Genomic DNA, 23,725 nt, shown 5'->3' with positions numbered 1-23,725 from the left:
GAAGATGGGAGGGGAAAAAAGTCAGTTTCCTGGTGGAGGCACTGGCTTTTATAGGCACAGGAAAACTTCTAGTAACCCAAATGTTCCCACACCTATAAGAGTAGTTTTAATGCTGAGAGGACATATGATATATTTTCCATCAGGTGTGACACAAACTTAAGCAGCAATAAGTGGAGTTTAGGAGGAGGATTTTAGTAGAGAGGGAAAGGTGTGAAATAATTCTTTCAACACTTCTTAAATGTCAATTTCATGGAGAAAGCCCTTGCAGGGTTAAGTGCATCTCCTTCCAACCCCCTTTTCTCTCGCTGGACCATTTCTTCATTTTTGGTACTCAACACCATATGTAATCGTATCTTTATTGGTTCACTCGTCTGTTTCCCACGTTAGAGAACTACAGGGAGACAGGGACTTTGTTGTATTATATTTAATTTCCCAAAGTATATGTGTATACATATACACATATATAGCCCTTATAAGCAGGGCTGGTACATAGTCGCTAAATAAATATTTGTGAAAACAAATAAGTTAATGAATGAACGTCCTCAACCTCTTTTAAGTACTAATTTGGGCAAGTCACTTTTGCTATCTGAGCTTTTATGTCTGAACATATATACTACAAAAAATTGTAATCTCTTCCCTGCCTACCTCACTGCTTCATGATGAGGAAGATCTGAGCTAATAAACCCGGGAATGCTTCAAGTGATCCTTGAAAAGTAACGGATTGTTATTTGCAGCCCACGTGAAGCCTCGCAGGTAGCAGGTGCTGAAAAGGACTTGCTGATTAGGGGAGAGGGGCATTACTGTTTCTTGTGGTTGCAGGTACAGAAGCTTTGCAGAAGGGTTCCACAGGCCGCGGAGGGGCGGGGCTCAGGCCAGTAGCCCTCCAGCTCCGGCCTTTCCCTGGAGGCGCCAGCCGGGCAAGGATGGGGGGCGGGGAGGAAGGGGGGGAGTAACTGTCAAACCTCCTCGCTTGGCGCCATTATTTAAATAGTACGTACCCGTCTCGCAGCTCTACGTGCCCGGGGCGGGGCTGCGAGCGCCCGGAGCGGGGCGGAGGCCCGGGGCGGGCCGGGGAGGTGGAGGGGAGAGAGGGGACGGGCCGGGGCGGGGCCAGGCTGGCTAGAGGGGCGGGTCTAGCGGCGGCCCCCGGCGAGGTTCACTGCGCTTGCGCTGACAGACGCAAGATGGCGGACAGTGCGGAACTAAAGGTAAAGCGCAGCTCGAATTCACTTCTAATATTCGGCCGCGGAGACGGCGCCGCTTGTGCCGGGGGGGATGGGTCCGACCCTGGGGGGCCGCTCGGGCTTGACTCCACATGGGCCTGGAGTTGTAGAGAGGATCGGCGCGCCTGGCCCCAGTTGAGGGGGCCCGGCAGCGGCGGGCCGCGGGCCCCGGGTGCCTCGGGGGCGCTGACGGGTCGTCCCCGGCGTGTTATTGTTGTGGGCGCCTCTGGCGGGGGTGGCGGGGGAAGAGATCGGGAGTCCGGAGGTGGGGGCCGCGGCTGTCTCTGGGGCTCAGCTCCCTCACCTTCCAGGCAGCCTCCCCGCCCCCCGTGAGGAGCGGGGGCAGGGGATGGGTGTTCATGTTGGGGGGATTGGGAAACCTCCCCGCCGCGGCTTCCTCTTCCTCCTTTGCAGTCCCGGGCTGCTGTCAGGCGCTCTCCTCAGACCCCCGGGAACTTGGCTCTGGCCGCCCCGCCCCTCCGTGGCTCCCTGCCGCCCCCGCCCCGGACTCGGCTCTCCCCGGTTACCCGCCTGTCAGGAGGCGCCCGGGGTGCCCGTTTGTGGGCAGCGCGATCCTGGGGCGATGGAGTGGGGATGTGGGGGAGAAGCTCCAGTAAAGTTTAGTGAACCCCAGGCTGGCGTTGAGGTTCGACTGGGGGGTAGCGGGGGAGTCTGCCTGGGCGGGACGGTACTCTTTCTCTCTGATTCCGGGCAACCGCGGGGAGAAACCCCCTCGAAGGGTGTGTATTTGGAAGCAATGGTAGGTGGTGGGAAGCAGCAACTCTCCCTTCTTTTCCATCTCTTCCTTTTGGCTTGGTGTGGAGGGTGAGAGGAGCCTTCGGGGGTCTCTGCACACACCATGATGGCGATGCTATAGCTGATGGAGGTGAATGGTTCGTGTTTATATCCCCCCGTTGCCTTTTGTTTGTAGGGACATCTTGCTGGCCATGTTGATTTGAACAAAATTGTCCCCTCATCCTACTTCAACCTCCAATTAAATAGAACGTTCCTCCGTTCCTCTCAACTGTACCAATTACTCACGCCTCGCGAAATTGGATGAAAGGGTGCCCCCTTTTCCCCGCTTTTTCTCCCACCCCAGTCTTCTTTACCTGATGATGGCTTCTTTACCGAAGCAGATATACCACTACACAAGCAGTTGGGGGAGGGGGGTGGAACCCTTGTGATTGGATTGTGACAAATGGGGCTCCGCTTGAATAATTTTGGTTTAGTAGCAAGCAGTTTTTAACTAACGCGTATTATTTCGAGGCTCTGAACGCGATATTCCCTTCTCTGTGGCTTCCTATGTGTGAACCGAGCAGCTGGTTGTATCCTGACCCAGAGAACTGACATCGCTGTCAGAGTGGAGATTGGGGTATACAGTTGTAAATCTTTGGGGAAGAGTCGTCTTTTCCTAATTAGTAAAAATTATTTAAAGATTTATCTCTGTTATAGTGAAACGATAACTCCTAGAACAGGCAAACGCCAGGTTTGTTTCTGGAGAGTTTTTCAGTGGAAAGCTTCGCCGAGAGATCGTTTTTCCCAATAATTTTTCAGTGTTAACATTACAAAATTTGTATATTTAGACTCTGCCTTTGAGTGTCATTCTTTTTAATTTACTTCTAATTGCAAATTAAGGGAGAGCAAATCTAGAATGGGTGGTTTCGTTTTTTCTAGTTTGAAACTATTGACTTAAATGAAAAAGCCCCAGGGATTTGAATATTTGGAGGTAATTAACTCTTAAAATAAAAAAGTATGCAACTTTAAGGTACATGTTTTCTGTAGTTGTAAAATGTAGTCACTATGTCGCTGTGATCTTTGCATTCTAGTATTTATTTTCTTAGGAATCCTTCTGATTGATAGCTAAACAGTTGTGTTATACGTGGACTTCAGAGTAAAGCTGAAAAGCCTGTGCTGGCTATGTTGTCACTCTTGATGCTGTCCAAAGAAACTGGTATGGAAAGCACATGCTGGGAGATTTCCTCCTTTGTTCTTTCTCATTTTAAGAAAGTGCCTTTGGGGATAGATCAGATCCCTGGTGTGAGTCTTGTTAGGTAAAGTTTCTCTTTACAAAAATGAGCCTGCATCAGATAAATGCTAAACACATGGGGGGAAACATTATTTTTCTAAAACTGGTCTCCTGTTTTGCTCTCTCCAGAATCTCCTTGAGTTTTTCTAAAGGAGTTTTTCCTATTATTATGTTCTGGTGTACAGTGTTTTTTTCTTCAAATTGTAATAACTGTTCTTGACATACTGGTCTGTCATTGTGTGTACCAAGTACTTTGAGGAGCTGTGATAAATTGCGTAGTTGGTGATAGCTGTGTTAAACATTTTGTTTATATTTGATTGTGGTTACATTTGCTGCTTTTTTTTTTTTTTTAAGGGGTGGAGATGATCTTAGGAACGCCTACCATAGTTATTTGAGAATGTGTATATATAATTTTCTCTGCAGTAAGCTTTGGAAGATACTTTTGGAAATTATATTTTCTACGTGATTTTGTGTGTGTGTGTGTGGTTTTTGGAGGTAGATAGCATTTATTCCTAATAAGGAATGAAAAGTCAGAGTAAGAATTAAGAAAAACTCAGATTTTTTTTTTTAAGTGTTAGGTGACAACACAGTATTCCAATGGATTTCCAACTATGAGGCTTAGAGTAAATATAGTGATTTGTTACCTTAATTATGAATACAATCCATAGCAAAAAGAAATGTGGGTTGTAAATTTTTTTCCTCATGACCCATTTTAGTGAGTCCCTTTAAATCTATAACAAATCTGCAGGATCAGATGGGGAAAATGGATAGATCTGTATCTCCTGCAAGTGCAGGCTGCAACACTTACAGGTACTGCCAATAAAAATTAGATTGTGAGTCATACATATCAAAAAATTCTCTGTACTCATTTGTTTATGGAAAGTTTAATTTTTCATTAGGGGAATACCCATAAATGACATTTGTAAGAAGGTAGAGAGTGAGCATTTTATTATCTTTAGGAGCTTAAAAGCAGGAGGGTGTGATGGCCAGATGATCTTGGAAGTTAATCTGACAGCTTCATGTAGCTTCTCTTAAAGCTCTTTAAAAAATTACAAATATTTTTTGCATTAAAAGTCAGATTGGGTTATATTGCCATCTTACCTCAGGAGGAACAGAGGAAAGGAAGAAATTGATTATCATTTAGTGAAGTAAATAATGGAATTCAAGGGGAAGAGAAATCATACTTTAAAAACCATACCTTTAAAAGTAGTGTCTATACAAGCCTGTCAGAAAATTATGTTGTTGTATCCTGCCTCTCTGTTTTCAAGAACTAGCCATTTAATTTTGGTCTTTGTGGTGTAATTTGTCTGTTTTTATTTTAGATGGAAGCAAGTAAATCTGACAATTTATTCATGAGTTTGATTTGAATCTCCATAACTTGCCTTGCTGAAGTGCCACATTTAGATGGCTTTTGTTTTAAATCACCATTTTTATGAACAGCATTTAAAAACAATTTGTAAGACACTCTGGTTTTTAAGTATTTCATATAATAGTTTTGAAATATTTCCTATTCCTCTGCTGTTTTCTCCTGGGTGATCATATTGTCTTTCTCTTCAAAGAGTCTCCTGTAATCCCTGTTGATTGCAGTAGTGCTTAGTGGTGAGTCCATAGCTGATTAACCTTGGGTTTCTTCTGGTGAACTCCATCAACATGCTACTCCAGGGTTCTTGCAAAGGCTTTTGAGTTCAGGGTAATTTGTACCCTTTCTTGCTCATAACTAGGGATAAGTAAAGAAAATGGCTTAGAGTTGTAGTAGGGATGGGAAGAATTGTCTAAGTTTCTGAAAAACTGCAGTGTTTATAATGAGATGTAGTCTTAAAAAACAAAACCGCTGGTCATTACGTCATAGAATTGGTTGTAGTGTATTCTGCTCTGGCATCAAGTACCTTGGTTTTGTTTTGTTTTTTAATATATGTATTTGAATAATACCTTATATGGTACTTGGCAGTTGATAATGTATCACATTATCACATTTGATTTTTCCATCAGTTCTTTGAGATAGGAAAGGCAGGTAGTATCTCCCTTTTATTGATAAAGTATGCCAAGAAAGGGTAAATGACTAGTCCAAGGTCATACAAATGAAAGTGGCAGGGATTTGAGCCTAGGACTTGTGATTTCAAAACTCTGTGCTGTAGCCTGCCTTCAAGGTGCCATGTCAGTCCTGGAACCCTTGAGGGTGCCTCGCTCACAAAGAATTCTAGTTATGTTGTTGCTAATACTTTCCCTCTTGCTCTGTGCCAAGGTATTTTTGGATATTCCTTGGGCTTTTTGCAGGGAAGAGTTTGGAGTTTGTTAGTTGGAATCATAGGCATTAATTCTTGCAAATATCATTTTACTTGAGGAAACTTCAGAGAATACTGAAAAGTAAGCACAAAAATAAACCGCACCTGTAATCTCAGTACTTAGAAGTATCATGGAGAGCATCTGGGTATCCATTTAGACTTTCTCTCTTAGAGCAAATGCATATGTATATTCAACACAAAAGAGAGATCATACTCTTTATTTGTAATCTGCTGTTTTCATGGCTATCTTTCCAGGGTAGTCAGTATAGGTCTTTATGATCCTTTGAAAGGTAACATTGTCTTTTATTCAGCTGATACCTTATCATTGGACTTATCTGGTGGCTCAGAAGGTAAAGAATCTGCCTGCAATGAAGGAGACCTGGGTTTGATCCCTGAGTCAGGAAGATCCCCTGGAGAAGGAAATGGCAACCCACTCCAGTATTCTTGCCTGGAGAATTCCATAGATGGCTACAGTCCTCGGGGTCGCAGAGTCGGACACGACTCATTGACTAACACACACACACATCCTATCATTGGACAATTGGGTTACTTCCACTTTTTGCTTTTTTAAGCAATAACTTGACAAACAGCCTGATACAAAAGTTTGCCAATGTTTTATTCTAACTAAATGTATGTATTCTACAGACCATTTTTTGTGCTTCAGGAACAGTGCAAATAGTGTTTTGATTAGGTGAAGTGTTCAGTGAAAAGTAATTTTTGATTTGTTCATTGTCTATACCTTTCTTATTTGTTCCTATAAATCTGTCAGATAAGGTTATAAAATGATGAGATTATTTTAAAGTGATCAGATATTTTAAAATGATGAGATCATTATAAAATGAGATTTTTTTATAAGTCTACATTATATAAATGCTCTGAATCAGAACATTTGATAAAGTATGAAATAGATTATGAAAATAGAAATAGATTTGAGAATATTTGCTTTAGCCGTACCTTTAATCTCAAAGCAAAGCGTTGCCATAGTATAAAATTGGTAGGTGACATTGTTTCAGGGAGGCTGTTAGAGTGAGGAGGTTCCTTCAGCAGTGAAAACATTTATTCTGTCTTAAAGAACCTGTGGGTTAAATCAGTTAATAAAACCATATGTGAATTGAATTAAAAATATTACTTGTGCAACATCTGAAGAGTATTACATTGTGGAAGGAGCAGCTAATGAAATTAAAGATATGAAATTGATCAAACCCTAAATTTTGACATAGTAAATTTGGTCCTCACCTAAAGCTTCAGCATTTATGTAACAAATTGTATCACTAGGAATTTTTGGAGATAGGTGATAGAGAAATTTAAAAATACTAAGTTTTCCTTTACTACAATTTAAGAAATAGTGCTAATTATTATGCATTTTTTGCTACTCTCACTGCAAAGTGTTTGTGACTTTGTGACTACTACTTCCTCTTCCATGTTAAAAATTGTGGAACTCCTATTGGTTTTGATTCTGTCTACTCTTTGTTTCATGGTAGCACATGAAACAAACTCCCTAAGTCTCCCCTCCCCTCAGAATTTTCTGGTAAAACTTCATTCTTAGTCATGAACTTCTGAAATTCATCAAAATGAAGAAATCTTTGTTTCCTTTTCTGCTTCACCTTAGATCAAGAAACGAAGCAAACATAAATCCTTTGAACATTTAGCTGATAACTTTGAAATATCAATAACCTTCATAGGACTGTTGTATATGTTCCTGTTTTCAAAAACTTCATCTCTTTCTTACCTTTCCTGCTATTCTCTTCTTTTAATTTCCCCCTTTGGTTGCCCAAAGGTCTGAGTTTTCCCCAAACACTCCTTTCATCCTGTCACTCTACTGGCTTTTCATTGAAAACAGGATCAAGTTTTAGCTCTCAGTTTAGTATTCAGGATTTTCTAGTCTGACCGCAGTACGTTTCGTGTGTATGTTTTGCCTCCTCCACTGTATAGCAAGTGTCTTACTTAGAGCCAGAGCTAAGTAGTTTGCTTTTTGCTGTTAACTAGTGTTCTGCCTTGCATACCACCCCATTTCCCCTCATCCCTGCCCTGTGGACACAGTAGGTGCCTAAGGTATATTTGTCAAATTGCATTCAAGATTTGTTTCTGTTAGTGAGGGGCAGATGCATGTATTTATATAGCAGTCTTAAGTTGTCAGTGTTCTGAGATAGGGTCATACTGTCATACTTTTTTTCATGGCTGCTTCGTAGATGAATAACATTAAATCCAGAATAATTTATGAAGACTGTTTTCAGTTCAGTTCAGCCACTCAGTTGTGTTTGACTCTTTGCGACCCCATGCACTGCAGCACACCAGGCCTCCCTGTCCATCACCAATTCCCGGAGCCTACTCAAACTCTTGTCCATCGCGTTGGTGATGCCATCCAACCATCTCATCTTCTGTCGTCCCCTTCTCTCCCGCCTTCAATCTTTCCCAGCATCAGTCTTTTTCCAGTGCATCAGGTGGCCAAAGTATTGGAGTTTCAGTTTCAGCATCAGTCCTTCCAATGAATATTCAGGACTGATCTCCTTTAGGATGGACTGGTTGGATCTCCTTGCAGTCCAAGGGACTCTCAGAGTCTTCTCCAACACCACAGTTCAAAAGCATCAATTCTTCGGTGCTCAGCTTTCTTTGTAGTCCAACTCTCACATCCATACATAACTACTGGAAAAACCATAGCTTTGACTAGATGGACCTTTGTTGGTAAAGTAGTGTCTCTGCTTTTTAATCTGCTGTCTTGGAAGACTGTTTTAGGTTTACCTTTCACATTTCTTTAAGTTATATAGATAATAAATGAATACATTTCTCATTGTAATGATAGAGCAGTAAGTAGTGTAAAATTTTAAGTCTTCATTTCACCCCACCCACCCTTTGCCCCTTGCAACCACTTTGGTACCCTATTTTTTGAGGCAGAAAGAACATAAGCTTTATTGAGGTATAATTCACATACCATGCTTTTCATCTGTTTACATGCACAATTAAATGGTACTTTAATATTAATATATTCACAAAGTTGTGTAACTATTACTGCAACCAATTTCAGGATATTTTTCCCTTTCCCCTCCAAGAAATCTTGCATTCTTTAGCTATCACCCCTATTGCCCACAACTCATTCACCCTCAGGCAACTGCTTATCTGCTTTCTGTCCCTATAAATTTGCCTATATTGAACACTTCATATAAATGGAATCACATATAGCCTTTTGTGTATTCATTTTTCTGTGTGTGGACATTTAATTGTGTCTATATAGTGTTTGTAATTTATTGTATATGTCTAGATTTGAAACAAATTAGGGATATAGAACTCAGTATTTATTAAATGTACATACATTGCTATACATAATCTTATTATACATGGTATCCTTTGACTTGCTTTTTTCACTTAACAGTATACTGTGTTGAAGCTCTTTCCGTGGCATGTTCCAAAGTGAGAATTTTTCTGTCTTTTTTACAATGCAGATATTTCATATGTATATTTGTAGAGGTTTAGCTTGTGGATTTATCAGTGTATATGTCTAAAAATTCTTAACTTGTCTTGATGGTTTTGCTAAATTTTTTTAATAGTTGACAATGTTTAATGTAACTCCAGTAAAGTTATATTTGAGGTTCCCTTAAAAATAGGAATGAAAACTGTAACAGGTAAGGGTTGTTTGGCTTGAGGAGAAATGGAATGTAGGCTCTTGATGGCGTGCTAGCAGTACATAGCCAAAGCAATTCATTTTGTATTTGGGTTTTTGAATGTGAGCAAGCCTGTTTTTAGCTTCATGGCATACTGCTTAAAATAGAATTTAAACATGCTATCTTATGCTTTATGGTGAATTTTAAGACTTTTCCTTGTAGCCACGTAAGTGTAATCTCAAAAATAAGATCTGAAAGATTTTAGGGTAAATACTTTTCTCATATATTAAAATTATCAGTCTGGTCTATGGGCTTCTGTGAGTTACCCCAAAAAGGGAATGTAGAGGCACCTAGCTCAGAGTCTAACATGGTAGGTATTTGGTAATTATTTGTTATTTATTTAGGAAGTATCTATCATATTCTGTTTGAGTTATGACTGTGAATGAAGTGTTAGATATCAGTTGGTTTGAGAATGTCGTCATGTAACTGCTACTATTAAGTCACTTCAGTCATGTCGGACTCTTTGCGACTCTATGGCCCGTAGCCTGCCAGGCTCCTCTGTCCATAGAATTCTCCAGGCAAGAATACTGGAGTGGATTGTCATGCCTTCCTCCAGGGGATCTTCCCGACCCAGGGATTGAACTTTTGTCTCTTCTGTCTCCTGCATTGGCAGGCAGGTTCTTTACCACTAGCACCACCTGGGAAGCCCCATTACCATGTAAACGTGTATTTAAACACTCTTACAGAGGGATATGTACCAAAAATATTTGTTTCTTAATCACCCAACTAATGCATCAGCTGTTACAGTGGTTCACAAAGTCTGTTTCCCACACCTCTGGTAGTTCTCCAGACTCTTTCTGGGGATCCTGGAGGTCAAAACTTTGCTCAATAAAAGTAAGGCATTATTTGCTATATTGAAAGTGGTAGTTATTCTGTCATGTCGGACTCTTTGTGACCCCATGGATTGTAGCCTGCTAGGCTCCTGTGTCCATGGGGATTCTCCAGGTAAGAATACTGGAGTAGGTAGTCACTCCCTTCTCCCGGGGATCTTCTCGACCCAGGGATTGAACCCAGGTCTCCTACATTGCAGGCAGATTCTTTACCATCTGAGACATCAGGGAAGCCCATTAGCTATGTTGGCATTTGCATAATCAGTGGTGGGTAAAATTGCATGAATTAAGGCAGTAGTATTAAACATTACTAGTTTGGGATATCATTGTGTACTTCAATTAAGATGATAAAGCAGTAAAACTTAATTTTATTATGTCTCAGTCCTTGAGCACATTTTAAAGTATATTTTGTGTGATGAAAGTCCTGTAAACCACTTTTACTAAACACCAAATCTGATGGTTAATTCACGAAAAAGAACTTGTACAGTTGTTTGAGTTGCGTGCTGAACTAGCTGCTTTTTAAATGGGATATCATTTTTATTTTAAAGAATGGCTGGCAAAGTACGAAGACTTGGGTATTTGGCAGACATTTTCTCAAAACTAAATCAAGTGAGTTTGCACCACACTGACAGTATTTGTTGCTAATGATAAAATTCTAGCTCTCAAGTGAAAATAGAATTTTTTTTTTTTTTTCATTTCACTCAGGTTTATCACATTACATCACAGGAAAATTCTGACAAAACGTGAAAATAATGAGTCTCTCAGAAAAAGGCAAATATCATATGATATTGCTTATATGTGGAGCTAAAAATGGTGCAAATGAAGCTATTTACCAAACAGAAATAGAGTCGCAGATGTAGAAAACAAACTTAGGTTAGCAGGGGGTAAGGGGAAGGGGTGCACTGCTGCTGCTGAGTCGCTCCAGTCGTGTCCGCCTCTGTGCGACCCCATGGACTGTATAGCCTACTAGGTTCCTCCGTCCATGGAGTTTTCCGGGCAAGCGTGCTGGAGTGGGTTGCCATTTCCTTCTCCAGAAAATAGAATTTTTTAAGACTTGTGTTTACCACTTTGAGCTTGATAGTTTCCCAATACTTGACTTTTTTTTGGTATAAGATCAGTGGTGCTATTAATGAATGTCATATAGCGAAGTTGTATAGTGAAAGGGTCAAAATTAACATTGGCAGGACTACATAACTCTCAACTGTTATTTTCTAAATAATCAATGCATGGTATTACAAAATGGTAAAATGATCCATTGGAAATGTAACATAGATCAGTGGATTTCAGTACCTAAGAATAGGAAATGTTCATTGATTCACTTTCCATATTGGAGCAGCCTTTAAGAAACTGCCACTTGTTGAGTTTTGGTGAAGGATGAAAGAATATCCATATCTGAAAAAAAAAAAAAAAAGTAGAAGTCACTTTGTTGTATCCCACTCTTTGTAACCCCATGGGCTGTAACCTACCAGGTTTCTCTGTCCATGGACTTTTTCAATCGCGAATACTGGAGTGGGTTGTCATTTCCTTCACCAGAGGATCTTCCGAACCCAGGAATCGAACCCAGGTCTCCCGCATTGCAGGCGGATTCTTTAATGTTTCAGCTACCAGGGAAGCCTCAGTTACCTGGGAGAGCTATTGAAATATTGCATCTTTTCTCACTACGTACCTGCATGAGGCTGAATTTTCTTCATGTACTTCAGAACAACCTAATGCAGATTGAATGTGAAAGTGGATATGAAGATAAATCTGTCTTTATTAAACCAAACATTAAAGAGCTTTGCAAAAATGTCAAATAATGACTATTTTTGCTTTTTTTGTTTTTGAATAGTTTGTTTAATTTAATATTTTGATTTAACAAGCAATGTATTATATTTTAAACGACAATCTTTCAAAATTTTGTTTTAATTTCTGTTTTTCTTTAAAAGTTTTAAGTTATGGTAATATATGCATAACTTGAATTTACTTATTGTCCACTTTTAAGTGTATACAGTTTAATGCTATTAAATATATTTACATCGTTATGCAACCAATATCCAGAACATTTTATAAAACTAAAATTATATCCATTAGACAACAATTCCAGTTTTAACTTCTAATACAGTAAACATGAATAGATTTAATCAGCAGAGTTTTTTGGAGGGAGGGATCCTCTACTTTCAACACTATTAAAAAACCCAGAGAGTCAAAACTTTTGAGACCCTGAACACTCTTACGTAAGATACACAGTGTAGCTTAAAATGGGAATATCCTTCTCATCTTCTTATCCATGGTATTTTTTATAATTTAAAAGAAAAAAGTTTTGCTTACAGATAATAGTGATCCATTTTCAAGGCAAGTTTGCAAAGCAGAGCTGTTTAATTGTATCCTGTGTCTCTATAGTAAAAATGCTAAGCAGTAATGGTTTGCATTGCATTGATGGCATCACCGACTCAATGGACATGAGTTTGAGTAGGCTCCGGGAGTTGGTGATGAACAGGGAAGGCTGGCGTGCTGCAGTCCACGTCGTGGCAAAGAGTCGGACACCACTGAGTGACTGAACTGAACTGAATAAATGTGCTCCAATATTTTCAGTCAGTAATGGTGTGGGAATTGTGTGGTTTTTTATTTTTTCAAGGATATGTCTCAACCCTTGATCGCCATTTTTTTTTCTACAGTAGGGGATGGAAATAGCTCGAATAAATGAAAAATCCATACAGATGTCCTCTAGCCTAATTTTAGCTGATAATTTCCTCTTAAGCAGATCTTATTAGTTCTTGCATGCATACGTGCTCAGTTGTGTCTGACTCTTTGCAACCTCATGAACTGTAGCCCGCCAGGCTCCTCTGTGTCCATGGGATTTCCCAGGCAAGAATACTGGAGTGGGTTGCCATTTCCTACTCCAGGGGATCTTCTCAACTCAGGAATGGCACCCTCGTCACTTTTGCATTTTTACCATTGTACAACCTGGGAAGCCCCATTATCAGCTCTTACCACATACATATATATAAGATGGTTGATTTGCATTTGACGTATTTTGTTTTCTCCCTTTCTCTGTTGTATTAAAGTGGGACCTAGAGATTACAGGATTGAATGCTTTTCACTTTCTACTACTCTTTAAAGTTGTTTGAAAAACTTCAGCCTCTGTGTCTCCAGCATCTTTCTGCAGGATGTCAAGCTAAGATTGGAAAATGGAGGATTTTTGTAAATTATCTGCTTAAGACAGGCAGTAGAGCCATGCGTAATTGATCTCTACCTTTTACTTAACTTTGTATCTCTGCATTCCTGATGTAGTTAAGAAAGTTAATTGTTTCTCCTCAACTTTCACATATGAATGATTTTGATTAATAAAAATAGCTTTTTATTTTGAAAAATTTATATACATAGGCTTTTAGATTCCTGTGTCTCTTTTGTCTTGCTGTCTGCCCCTGCCCACAGCCCTTCCTGCCCCATGGTTTTTAAAAAGTATTGTATTGTTTTTTCCCACCAAACTAAGTTAAAGTAGTCAAAATCTTTAGGAGCAGGAGAAATTTAAATAAGTGAACATTGAAATTAACGATTTTACTCAGTTTCTGTTAAATCTTTGACAAATCTTAGCTTTTCAGAAAATTAAAGACTTGTTTTATCTGTTGATTGAAACTCCAGTTTGAAGTATGGTATAATTCTAAATAGACATTTTCTCTTCTTTACTCTTGTAAACTAAAGATGATTTCTGTATTGTATGGAGTAAAGAGTGACGTTTTAGTTCTTGAACCTTTGCAAGTGGCCTGTCTGGAAGTTTTAGGATCTTTATGATGTGTGCTCAGACTTCATGACATGGAAACTGCGTGTGGATGTTTTCTCATTCATTGTGCTGCAGTCCTCGGTGGCACGGTCCGGAGGCACTTTTATTTCTGAGAGATTTCCTTGTATTAGCCCTTAAGTCATTTTCTTCCTTTCCTCTTCTGTGTTTTGTCAGAGGAATGGACCTATGCATTTTCTTTTTTTTTTTTTTTTAAGCAATAATTATTGTTCCTTGAGCTTGTAAATTAATTTTTTTTCTTCCTTTATTCTTTATGCTTCCTTTTTGTTGTTGTTGTCACTCAGTCACGTCCAGCTCTTTGCCACTCCATGGATGGCAGCACACCAGGCTTCCCTGTCCTTCACCATCTCCTGGAGCTTACTCAAACTCATGTCCATTGAGTCGGTGATGCCATCCAACCATCTTGTCCTCTGTCATCCGCTTCTCCTCCTGCTTTCAATCTTTGCTAGCATCAGGATCTCTTCTAAGGAGTCGGCTCTTTGCATCAGGTGGCCTAAGTATTGGATCTTTAGCTTCAGCGTCAGTTCTTCCAATGCTTCCTTTTAGGGAGGGAATATGATAGATATTTGTGTATGGTCATTTTGTATTTAACTGGAAAACACTGTAAACTTGCTGCAAAGCTTATGATACAAAATATTTGACCATTCTTAAATATCTGCTACTGTTCAATTAGGATTTATAATGAGTGTTAGTAGGAATTGTGTTCTTTTCTGAGAAAGCTAGGTTGCTTTAGAAAAATAAATATATATGTAGAGTAATATGTATAACTTTGTAGAGCAATGTGTAACTTATAGATGACTAATAAAACAAACACCAAACTTAACAGAGTATTCCAAAACTTTGAGGCTTTCTTTTGTGCAGCCACATCCTGTTTCCTCCCCACTTCCTCCATGCAGCTTTATTAATATGTTTTACTTTAAAAATAAAAACTAGTAGTGAAATAATAGTTTTGTGTATTATTTATTTGTAAGGTTGTTTTTAAGCCATTGCTTCTAATTAAACTATTAATTATATCACAATTTTATAAAATTCCAATTGTGACATAGCATTTTTTTGAAGAGGAGGATTCCACAAGTGGAGAGTAAAGTTTTGGAGACCTCATTTTGAAAATAAATGTAACTGTGTCAGATATTTATGCCCATGGAATCTATTAATTATGCTCAATGATGTTTGGGGAAGAGAAGGGGTCTTTGGTTAATGACCACAGTGATCCACACTTGGTTAAGTCTTCAGAAGTGCTTAGATTTATATGTGTTTGTGGTATAGTTAATGAAGACATTAAATCAGTTATAGGAGAAGTCTAGCTTTTTAGTGGAAGCGTAAACCGTTAAAGGATAAACCATTAAAGGGTTTCCTGGGCGGCACTAGTGGTAGAGAACCTGCCTACCTGCAGGAGATGTAAGAGACATGGGTTTGATCCCTGGGTCAGGAAGATCCCCTGGAGGAGGGCATGGCAACCCACCCCAGTATTCTTGCCTGGAGAATCCCTTGGACAGGGGATCCTCGTGGGCTGTAGTCCATAGGGTCGTAAAGAGTTGGACATGACTGAAGTGACTTAGCATGCACACATGCAAACCATAAAAAGTTGTTTGATTTTTGTCCGTTGTTTTGTTTGATACATTTTTAAAAGTCTTACGTAAAGTAAAATTATGCCTTTTCGGGGCTATAGATATTCTGTGTTAAATCTTGAAAACAAATAAGCACTCTTTCCTCCCCCTTCCTTTTGCCTATTTCGTTTGGCCTTTCATGTCACAGCTGCTTACAGCAAGGTTCTTATTTATTCCATCAGTAAAAATGAAGGCTGCTTTATGTGCCAGATACTTAGGTTAGAGGCTCATTAGTAGGTTGGGAATGAAAAAGATTCTTTGCCCTCATGAAACTTATATTCTGTTATTCTGGTTACATGGTTATATATGGTTTTCATATATTATATGAAATATAATTTGGTTCTCCTGCACTTTTATGAAGGAGAAGGCAATAGCACCCCACTCCAGTATTCTTGCCTGGAAAATCCCACGGACGGGGGAGCCTGGTGGGCTGCCATCTACGGGGTCACACAGAGTCGGACATGACTGAAGTGACTCAGCAGCAGCAGCAGCACTTTTATGAATCTAAATTTTTATAATTAGCAAAAAATGCCGTTTAATTTTGCAAGTTTTAAAAAAAGTATATATCAAATATGCCAAATAACATTATTAGAGGAAGTCATTGGTTTTATGTATGCTTCCTAAGTGGGCTTCCCTGGCAGCTCAGACGGTAAAGAATCTGCCTGCAGTGCAGGAGAATGAGGTTCAATCCCTGGATTGGGAAGATCCCCTGGAGAAGGGAATGGCTGTCCACTCCAGTATTCTTGCTTGGAGAATTCCATGGACAGAGGAGCTTGGTGGGCTGTAGTCCAAGGGTCCAAAAGAGTCAGATATGACTGAGTGACTGATATTAGTGCTATGCTTCCTAAAGGTAGTATTGGGGGAAGGGAGATATGAGAGGAGCAAGGGAAAGATATGAAATAGTTATCTTTCTGTGGGACGTTTGCTGGTTACTGGAAAATTTAGTAGGATGCCTGTACCCATTGAGATGGATGATTATGAGTGTATTGTAACATCTCTTTGCCTGTGTGAATGCATTCTTCTGTCTGCCTGAGTTGTAAAGTTAGAACAAGTTGTGTGCGCCAGGCATAGAGTGGGAAAGGGGATTTTGCACAGGAATGTTTAATTCTATACCATGCCCCCCCACCACCACTCCAAGAAAAAGGAATCTAAGCTGAAGGGATAGAGTGATAAACAGCACTTAACTGGAGGTCATGATAAAGCTGAGTTGTTGGAGTGAAGGTGCTTTAAGCACGTAAGAACAGATGGTAGTTGGAGAGTGGAGTATTTGAATTGGTGATTTTTGAAGGTGGTACAGGTTTTGGTGCAGAGATCTAAGGTGAGGCCATGGAAGTGTGTGTTTGAGGTTGGAGAATAATGAGGAAGAGTCAGATACAGCCCAGGGTATTGGTTTGGAGCCAGTGAATGACAGAGATAGTATTTCAGAGCTGCATTGTTCCGTTACTTTTTTTTTTTTTGCTTTTAAAAAATGTCATTGAAGTGTAGTTCATTTGTAAATTTCTGCTGTACAGCAAGGTGATTCAGTTATACACACACATATATGTGTATATATGTATATTCTTTTTCATATTCTTTTCCATTGTGGTTTATTTATTATATTTGTGGCTATTGAGCATTTGAGATGTGGCTCTGAGGAAAGATACACTGGATTTTGAAGACATAGCATGAAAATGAAGGAATATATCTCAATTGTTTTGTATTGATTACATGTTTGATACTACTTTGGATATATACTGCATTAAGCAAAATATACTACGAATTTTACCTTTTTCTCTTTACTTCTTAAAGAGTGATTAGTGGAAAATTTTAAATTCCGTGTGTGGCTAACCATTGCTGCTTACTTTGTATTTCTTTTGGGCATTGATTTCTAGAAATAGCATCACCAATAACTAACATGAGGAGCAGGAGGAAAGGCCGGGTCAGTAGTACCCAGTATAAGACTTCTTTAGGAGAGGGCATGGGTGTTATTCTTAGACTTACTTTTGTTGAATTCCTGGTACTTTCTCTTCTGCTGTTCTTTGTGCTTGCAGTTCCCTTCTGTTCAGCCTTTTCACACCTACCTCTGCACCCCTACCCCATAGCTAACCTCAGGGAGTTATGCCTTTCTCGTGGAGGGGAGAAATGTCTAGAACAACTGTAATAGAAAGCTATAAAAGAGTAACTATGTAAATAGTTAACAATATATTCAGGAGAGGAAGACTAGTCACTTCTGGCCAAGCTTATTTTAAGCTGGCTCTCAAGAGGAGACTTCTTGAAAGTTTTTGATTACAGGGAGGTGGCTTCAAGCAGAGGGAACGGCGTGAAAAAAGTAATGAGAGACGCTGAGGTGTGTTTGTGGACACCCAGCAGGTCCGCGGCTGGGTATCTCTATAAGGGAGGGGTGCAAATTGTGGAAGGCTGGAGCCAAGTTATTACCAGGACTTTTCATGTTGAAATTATGCGTCTGAAACTGTACTAAGTTCTGTAAAGGAAAAGAACAAAATTCTATAAGCACATGTAACAGGGAGACCTGACCTAGTCTGGGTGCTCAAGGAAGGCTTCCCTGTGTGTATTTCTGAGCCATCTGAGCTACATCCTTCACTTCCAATTCTTGTCAAATATTTTAAATGTTGTGCCTTCCTTTCCTTCCCTGCTATCACCCTCATTATTTCAGACTCTCATAGTTTCAGGCTGATACTAACAACCCCTAAATTGATCTTGTATCTTAATTTCCCTTTTCAGTTTTAGTTAGATGACCTTTTTTTTATATGTCAGTCTCTTAGCCCTACATTTCTGCAACTGGAGAAGTTTCTGTAACTCCCCCATTTTTGTAGGATTAAGAACAAAATTCTTTCCCTGTCCAAATTAAGTAAGTTACTATTTAAATAGCAATAACATGCTGAGTAGGCACTGAGAATTATATAATGTCCTTATTTGTGAGGGAGAATACATATAATTTCTAATAGGCTTACACTGCCAATATGGTTTATAATAGTTGAGATGCCAGAATATTGTTACTCATATTCATTGACAGTGAACAAAACACAGTTTGTATAGACTGAGCTTATGGTTTGGTAGAAAGTAGACAAGTAAATAGGGCTTCTCTTCATTTTGGCATGAGAACTGTATTGGGTTAAATTGTAGGTAACATAAGGTAAATTTACTAATATTGAGGATAGCCTGTGGAAAGTATCCCAAAGTTGATGATTTCTAAGGTGTGACCTGAATGAGGTGAAATTAACTAGAAAAAGATTAGGCTGGGAGAGGGGAGAAGAGTTATTGAAGAACAGCATATTTATGAAAGTCCTGGAGGATGGAAGGCTGGTTAACAGGGCGGTTAGTGGCAGTGTCCAGGACTGGATCATGAAGGATCTCTTACGCCATGCTGAGAAATTTGGCCTTTATACTTAGTGTAGTGGCTAATCATGAAAGATTTAAGCTCAAGAGTGACGTGATCATCTTTCTATTTTAGAAAGACCTCTACTGTGAAGAATGACTTTAAAGGATAATATTGGAGACGGGGAGAACAGTTGAATTTCTTACAGACATCTAGGAAAGGGATCATGGTAGTCCGAATTAAAGTGGTAATAGACATTTAAAGTGGTAGGATTGATGTGACTTGAAAAATAGATGTGAGTGAGGGAGAAGGTGGCATATAAGTTTTCTGGCTTGGATAACTGGTTAAGTGGTTTGAGAGAAGTTTGATTTGTTAGGTTTGGACGCGTTGAGCTGACTACTTCTGGGACATAGAAGTGTTTAACATTGTAATTCAGAAGACAAAGGCTAGGCTAGAAATGAAGATTTGATGATTGTTAACCTCAAAATGTGATGAGATGGTTGAGGTCATCTAGGAAGATTGGAGTGAGTGAAAACAGAGTCAAGAATTCTAAGGACCTCTCACAATTGAGGACTGAAATAATTTTTTAAAATACCTTTTAAAACATAAAACATCTTGTGTGAATGTGCTGTGATGTCTCTAAGAGTTTTCCTTTCTTTACAATTATATATGATAGACACTTTTTAAAAATTATGCAATTATAGGTATCTTTCACTGTCTACATCTGGTTTGTGAGTTCATTTAGTGAGAATTCAGTAGTCCAGAGTATTTTGAAAATATATATGATTGCTAGTGGAGAATTTTTTCAGAAGTTTGAGAAAAAGATATCAAGATTAATCATCATCTATATAACATTTTAACTGCATGTAATAACATGGCCTTGTTAATTTGGCATTTGGCAAAGGTAGTTCACATGCTTTAAAATAGGTGTTTAGTTTTAGAGTATTAATTCTAGGGTGACCATATAATGTTTCATCCAAAGTGGGACACTTTTAAGAGTAGAAGGGGCTACTTTTAATAATGTTGCTATAACAACAGGTGTACAGTGGAAAACTTGAAGATCTTGTTGGTTTTTCTAAAATTCTTTTTTTGTGAAGTGCTAGGATGAGATGACAGTGATTGAACAATAGTAATAATGAAAAGTTTAGTGGCCAGGTAACTGCAAAATGTTGGATACAAAGTTAACATACTTCCTTTCTGCAGGACTTCTTAGGACCTTTAATGTGTGAATATTATTTGAGAAGGTAGGGCATGGTGGGGAATTAGAGAATCTTTAATTTCCTTGATTGGTTTTGCCACACCACCATATTACTTTGAATATCTATTAACCCTACGAACCTGGTTTGGAAAATGGTGACTTGGAGTATCCTGTCATTTAAATTAAATCTTTTTAATGTGAAACCCAATCAGATTGTTTCCATTTTAAGTTTTATTTAGGATTTTTATTTTTTCATGTTTGGGCAGCTAGCTTTATTACAGTGAGTAAAATTTGAAGTTTAAAAGAAATAACCTCATAAAATTGTCATTGTATGTAGATAACATACTATATATAGAAACCCTAAAAGACTCCACATAGAAACACTGAATGAATTCAACAAGGTAGCAGGATACAAAATGCACATACAGAAATCAATTGCATTTCTTTAACAATGAAATATCAGAAAAAGACTGTAAAAAAAAAAACTTTAAAATTTTATTAAAAATTTTTTATTTTATTTCAGAATATAGTTCATTAACAATGTTGTATTAATTTCAGATGTACAGCAAAGTGATTCACATACACATGTATACACATGTATGTGTTCTTTTTTAAATTCTTTCCCTGTAAGTTACTACAGAGTATTGAGCAGAGTTCCTGTGCTACACAGTAGGTCCTTGTTGGTTATCTGTCTTAAATATAGCATTGTGTACTTATCAGTCCCAGACTGCCAATCTCTTCCTTCCCAGGTAACTGTAAGTTTGTTCTCTAAGTCTGTGAGTGTTTCTGTTCTGTAGATAAATTCATTTGTATCTTTTTTAAAAAAAGATTCTGTATTTAAGTGATATCATATGATATGTCTTTCTCTGTTTGACTGACTTAGTATTATAATCTGTAGGTCAATCCATGTTGCTGCAAATGGCATTTTATTCTTTTTAATGACTAGGTAATATTCCATTGTATAAATGTACATCTTCTTTATCCATTCATTTGTCAGTGGATATTTAGTTTGCTTCCATGTCTTGGGTATTGCAAACAACATTGCAGTGAACTTTGTCATTCATGTATCCCTTTGAACCATGTTTTTCCCTGGATATATGCCCAGGAGTGGGATTGTTGGATCATATGGTAATTCTGTTTTTAGTTTTCTGAGGAACCTCCATACTGTTTTCCATGATGGCTGCACCAACTTACATTCCCACCAACAGTGTAGGAGAGTTTCCTTTTCTCCACGTCCTCTCTAGTATTTGTCATTTGTAGACTTTTTGATGATGTCCATTCAGCCATTCTGACTGGTGTGAGGTGGTACCTCATGGTAGCTTTGATTTGCATTTCTCTAATAGTGATGTTGAATGTCTTTACATGTGCCTCATGGTCATCTGTGTGTCTTCTTTGGAGAAATGTCTATTTAGGTCTTCTTCCCATCTTTTGATTGGGTTGTTTAAAAAAAAAAAAACTTAAAATCACAGACACACACACAGACACACACACACACAGACACACACACACACAGACACACACACAGACACACACACAGACACACACACACACACACACACACACACACACACACACACACACACACACACACACACACACACACACACACACACACACAACCCAGGAATAAACCTGACCAAGGAGGTGAAAGACTTTTACGATGAGAACTATAGAATATTAATAAAAGAAATTGAAGATGATTCAAAGAAATGGAACGATACTATTCCCATGCTCTTGGACTAGAAGAATTAATATTGTTAAAATGGCTATACTGCCCAAAGCAACATGCAGATTTAACACAATCTCTGTCAAATTACCCATGACATTTTTCACAGGACTAGAACAAATAATCCTAAATAGGTAACTGTAAAAGAACCAGAATTGTGGAAGAATCCTGAGGAAAAAGAATAAACAGGAGGCATAACCCTTCCAGACTTAAGATAATGCTACAGTAATCAAAATAGTGTGCTACTGGTACAAAAACAGACATACGGATCAGTGGAACAAGATAGAGAGCCCAGAAATAAACCCACACGCTTATGCTCAATTAATCTTCAATAAAGGAGGCAAGAATATAAGATGGGGGAAAAGGCAGTCTCTTCAGCAAGTGGTACTGGGAAAGTTGGACAGCTGCATTTAAATCAGTGAAGTTAGAACACATCCTCACACCACACACAAAAATAAACTCAAAATGGCTTAAAGACTTGAGTATAAGAAAAAACACTGTAAAACTTCTAGAAGAGATGATAGACAAAGCATTCTCTGACATAAATCATACCCATAATTTCTTTGGTCAGTCTCAAGGCAATAGAAATGAAAACAAAAATATACAAATGGGACCTAATCAAACTTAAAGCCCTTGCACAGCAAAGGAAGCCACAAACAAAAAGACAGCCTCTTGTAAATGGGAGAAAATATTCGCAAGTGACATGACCAACAAGGGCTTAATTTCTGAAATATACAGACAACTCTTTAACAACCCAGTCGAAAAATGGGCATAAGACTTTCCAGAGAAGACATACAGGTGGCCAAGAGGCACGTGAAAAGATGGTTGTCATTGCTAATTGTGGTTTAGTTGTTAAGTCATCTCCGACTCTTCTGTAATCCCAGTGGACTGTAGCCTGCCAGGCTACTCTGTTCATGGGATTTCTTAGGCAAGAGTACTGAAGTGAGTTGCTGTTTCCTTCTCCAGAGTAGCTTCCTGACCCAAGGATCAAACCTGTGTCTCCTGCTTGGCAGGCAGATTCTTTACCACTGAGCCACAAGGGTAGCCCTGCCAATTATTAGAGAGATGCAAATCGAAACTACCATGAGGTACTACCTCACACTGGTCAGAACAGCCATCATTCAAAGGTCTACGGATAACAAATGCTGGGGAGGATGTGGAGAAAAGGGAACTCTTCTACACTGTTGGTGGGAGTGTAAGTTGGTGCAGTATGGAGGTTTGTCAGAAAACTGAAAATAGAATTACCATATGATCCAACAATTCCACACCTGTGCATGTATCTGGAAAAAACTAATTCAGAAAGATACATGCACCCCTATGTTCATAGTTGTACTCTTCACAATAGCCAAGACATGGAAGCACCCTAAATGTCCATCGACGGATGAATGGATAAAGATGTGGTTGATACAAACAATGGAATACTACTCAGCCATAAAAAAGAATGAAGTAACGCCATTTGTAGCAAAATGAATGGAGCTAGAGATTATTATACTAAGTCAATCAGAGAAAGACAAATAGTGTATGATTATCATTTATATGTGGAATCTAAAATGTGACACAAATGAGCCTTTCTATTAGATTGGTGCAAAAGTAATTTCAGTTTTGCATTGTTGAACTTTGCTGTTTGATACTGGAATCTTTCTTAATTGTGGCTATGTTATACATCATTTTAATGTGCATTTCTTGCTTTGTGTATTTTGTTAATGAATTATTACTTGCTGTTTATTTTAATTGTATTTTAGACTATGGAAATGATGTTAGACAAAACACAAATTCTAGCAATTTTCTTGTTTGAGTTCAAAATGGGTCATAAAGCAGTGGAGAAAACCTGCAAGATCAAGAATGCATTTGGCCCAGGAACCGCTAATGAACATACAGTGCAGTGGTGGTTCAAGAAGTTTTACAAAGGAGACGAGAGCCTTGAAAATAAGGAGCACAGTGACTGGCCATCAGAAGTTGATAACGACCAAGTGAGAGGATCCTCAAAGCTAATCCTCTTAGAACTAACGGGGGAAGTTGCCCAAGAACTCAATGTTGACTATTGTGTGGTCACTTGGCATTTGAAGCAAATTGGAAAGGTGTA

General features: G+C 38.8%; 1 protein-coding gene across 2 annotated transcripts in view; it reads left to right on the top strand.

Moving 5' to 3' along the window:
• The first annotated feature begins 1,096 nt into the window (after positions 1-1,096).
• The window catches only part of PIAS1 (protein inhibitor of activated STAT 1), a 125,357-nt gene continuing 102,728 nt past the window's right edge, over positions 1,097-23,725 (top strand). Inside the window, exon 1 of one of the 2 annotated variants that reach the window (XM_043919822.1) lies at positions 1,097-1,208. In XM_043919822.1, the coding sequence (XP_043775757.1) occupies positions 1,185-1,208 (24 nt within the window). In that variant the 5' untranslated portion in view covers positions 1,097-1,184. Of the gene's footprint in view, positions 1,209-1,480; positions 1,984-23,725 lie in introns of those variants that run through there. The other variant, XM_043919821.1, reaches the window with a different exon arrangement.

Source organism: Cervus elaphus, chromosome 12, assembly GCF_910594005.1.
Source record: "Cervus elaphus chromosome 12, mCerEla1.1, whole genome shotgun sequence".
Taxonomy (NCBI): domain Eukaryota; kingdom Metazoa; phylum Chordata; class Mammalia; order Artiodactyla; family Cervidae; genus Cervus; species Cervus elaphus.
The sequence above is the reverse complement of the archived record's forward strand: the minus strand, read 5'-3'. Positions and strand labels throughout refer to the sequence as shown.